Source organism: Rhagoletis zephyria, unplaced genomic scaffold (assembly GCF_001687245.7).
Source record: "Rhagoletis zephyria isolate East Lansing unplaced genomic scaffold, Rhagoletis_zephyria_1.1 Rzeph_scaffold_40850, whole genome shotgun sequence".
Lineage (NCBI taxonomy): Eukaryota > Metazoa > Arthropoda > Insecta > Diptera > Tephritidae > Rhagoletis > Rhagoletis zephyria.
Window position 1 is genome coordinate 1 of NW_016197905.1, and position 2769 is coordinate 2769.

At 45.7% G+C, this 2769-nt stretch overlaps 1 protein-coding gene across 1 annotated transcript; it reads right to left on the bottom strand.

The window, feature by feature from the left end:
• Positions 1-4: 4 nt before the first annotated feature.
• On the bottom strand, positions 5-2763 carry LOC108354939 (transient receptor potential cation channel subfamily V member 5-like; the record flags this gene model as incomplete). Its single annotated transcript, XM_017606115.1, has 9 exons — positions 2608-2763; positions 2315-2541; positions 1732-2242; positions 1371-1668; positions 1192-1310; positions 1028-1135; positions 822-973; positions 223-757; positions 5-145 (listed from the first exon to the last, which is right to left on the bottom strand). Coding segments are annotated over exons 1-9 (2202 nt in total), but the record flags the coding sequence as incomplete, so codon positions are not given.
• Between the last annotated feature and the right edge of the window lie 6 nt (positions 2764-2769).

Genomic DNA, 2769 nt, shown 5'->3' on the forward strand with positions numbered 1-2769 from the left:
CAGCTGGTTTCGTGCCAAAGAACTTTTCATACTCCTCCTGACGTTTACGCGCACGCGCCTCTCGCTCAACCTGACGTTTCTTGGAGAAGCGTTGATGTATACGTTTCATTTCCTGCACTTCCTTCATCTCTTCTTTGTCTTCGTCCTACAAAAAGGTTAAATTTGAGAGTTTCAAGTGAATCTATGATAAACTAAAACTTAAAAAGAAATCCGAGTACTCACGCTCATATTTAACCGCAACACCAATGCGCGCCTACCATCCGACATAGGCTGACTATAGTGCATGAAATTCTTCAGCCGCTCAGCTGGCGGTACACTACGTTCCACTACCAGCACAATGCGCGCCCACTGACGCTGCCATTCGTTGCGTATCTCGGCGATCTTCTGATAAGTGTTGCCCATCATGGCAATCAACATATTCACCAGCAACACGCTGACGATCACCATGAAGAGAAAGAAAAGTGATTTCGCTTCATACTCATGCTGCGTTGAGCCCATACCGCCAAAGTAGTCGCCGAAATTGGTGAGCGACATCAAAAACATAGCCACAATAGATTCCATTGGCGAGGGCATTGGATTCGATTCAGAATCGTCGATTTCCTCTGGAGTGGCAGGATTATCAAATGTAAGGAAGATAATGTAGTAGGCTTGCGAAAATCCCATCACGAACACAAGGTAGATGGAGACGAATCGTATGAGATCGCCCATGACCATGCGATAGATCATCACAACGAAAGGGCCGACGGTTTTAAAGCCGCTAGAACAGTGGAAATATGAATTACACAAGTTGGTCGGATTCATTGCAGTACGAGGATCTTTACCGACAAAAGAATAGAAAGTAAGGCGCTGTGGTGAGCATTATAAAGACTGCAACATGGTCATCGATCTCGGTTGAACAGGATAACCTCAGCCAGGGTATGGTCATCATGAGCGCACAAGAGAAAAGAAACATGACACGCGAAGGTGCGGTCATCTGTGTGTTGATGAGGAGTGTGTAGAAGAAATAGAAAATCAACGAGTAACTTACCATATTTTCAATAAACATTTTGTAGCCCAGAAAGCGCGCTTCACGCAGCGCCGCTAGCAAGTATAAAATCGAGCCGAAAAATATTACGATTTCTGCGACAATGCGTAACTGAAATGAGAAGTTAAATTTTCGGTGCATCCCTACAGCTTTGCAATTGACAATACCTTAGCCAGGTCGGATTCCATGTTCATTAGCGGACACTCAGCATAACTGGCCCACCAAGACGGACCCAGCTCTACGTCGTTATCGTCAAAGTAGTCGGTGAAGTTCAGCCAAAAAGTTTCTACAAAAGTTTCTGAAATCAGTTAAGATTTCAAGTGTCGTTAGCTTATTTTTTACTCACTATACTCCATCTTGTCAATCGCGCGCTTTATCAGTCGCTTTAACCATTTGTTGCCGCCATGATACGGTGCCGTTTCATTTCCGGCATGCATTACTGACACTTCTTCGGCTTCATCGCCAGCCTCATCGCTTTTTTCGGACGGCCCTGGACGTAATATGAAACTGATTAACGAGAAGAGAAAGTAAAAAGAGAACATATAGAATTGTTTGTAGAAACGCGACTTGACAAAGGATTCCCATTTGGTTTTCAACAAATCGATCACCACGCCATCCAGCAGCTCTAAGTGTTCCAGTTTGTCCTGCAAGTGTAAAAAAAATCAGCAAGCTAATACTCTAATGGACAACGCTACGAGCTCACTCACGCCAAACACCACAAAATTCAACACTGAGTCCTTGTTTATATTCCCCGTCTCCACATCGATCGTGTCGATCATGGACAGCGGATACGCCGCGCAAGTGATGCTACCCAACTGCCAGTAGATCTCACGTTCTATGCTCAAAATGTGAAAGAACATCTCAACGCGTCCCAATTTCGCCGCCAATGTCAACGCTGTGAGATTTTGCATATTTCTTAGATGAATATTGGTACCCACTTCGTAGGAGACATCGAACATTTCGATCTTCTCATAGATCACCAACATATGCAGTGAAGTATTTCCATTGGTATCCTGCAGATCTGGATCCGCGCCGCGTGCCAGCACCAAGCGAAAGCAGTCCTCTTGCGACAGACAAGCGGCAAAGCTCATCGGGTATTCGCCCCAATAGACGTAGCCATCATAGTTGGTTATCGGCTGCACGCCGACATACTCGTGATCAGGTGAATCGTAACGTGAGGCTTTCTGATCCTCCGCGGACATAAAGGCGCCGCAGCAGCTATGTTTAGCGGTGGAGAGTAGATATTTTGAGCCGAGTGAAAAGAGTAAAGTTCAAAGTTTAACCACTTACCGCTCTTGCACATCAGCGCCAGCATCGAGCAGATATTTCACCATCGCTGGATCCTCGTTGACGATTGCGATGTGCAAAACGCTCTCGCCATAGTATTCGTCGCACATATACACATCAAGTATGAGTTTGGGATACCATTTGAGCAGGCGCTTGGCGAGATCGGCATGCAGCGAGGAGGCGTTCAGCAGACAGAGATGCAAGACAGTTTCACCGACAGCGCCGCGTTCCTGCAAAAATTAGGAACCTCTAATCAGCTGAAAACTAAAAGTAGGAAAAGCGTCAAGGCAACTCACATTCAAATTCCAGCACACAAACCGATATGCACTCGGATTCGATATATATTCAGCCTCTGACACCTCAGTGCAGTGATCATGTATATTGAAGTCTTCATCGGGATTCTCCATCGCTCTGATTTCGGGTAGCTGTTTGGTGCGCGCACGTTCTTTATTACGCAA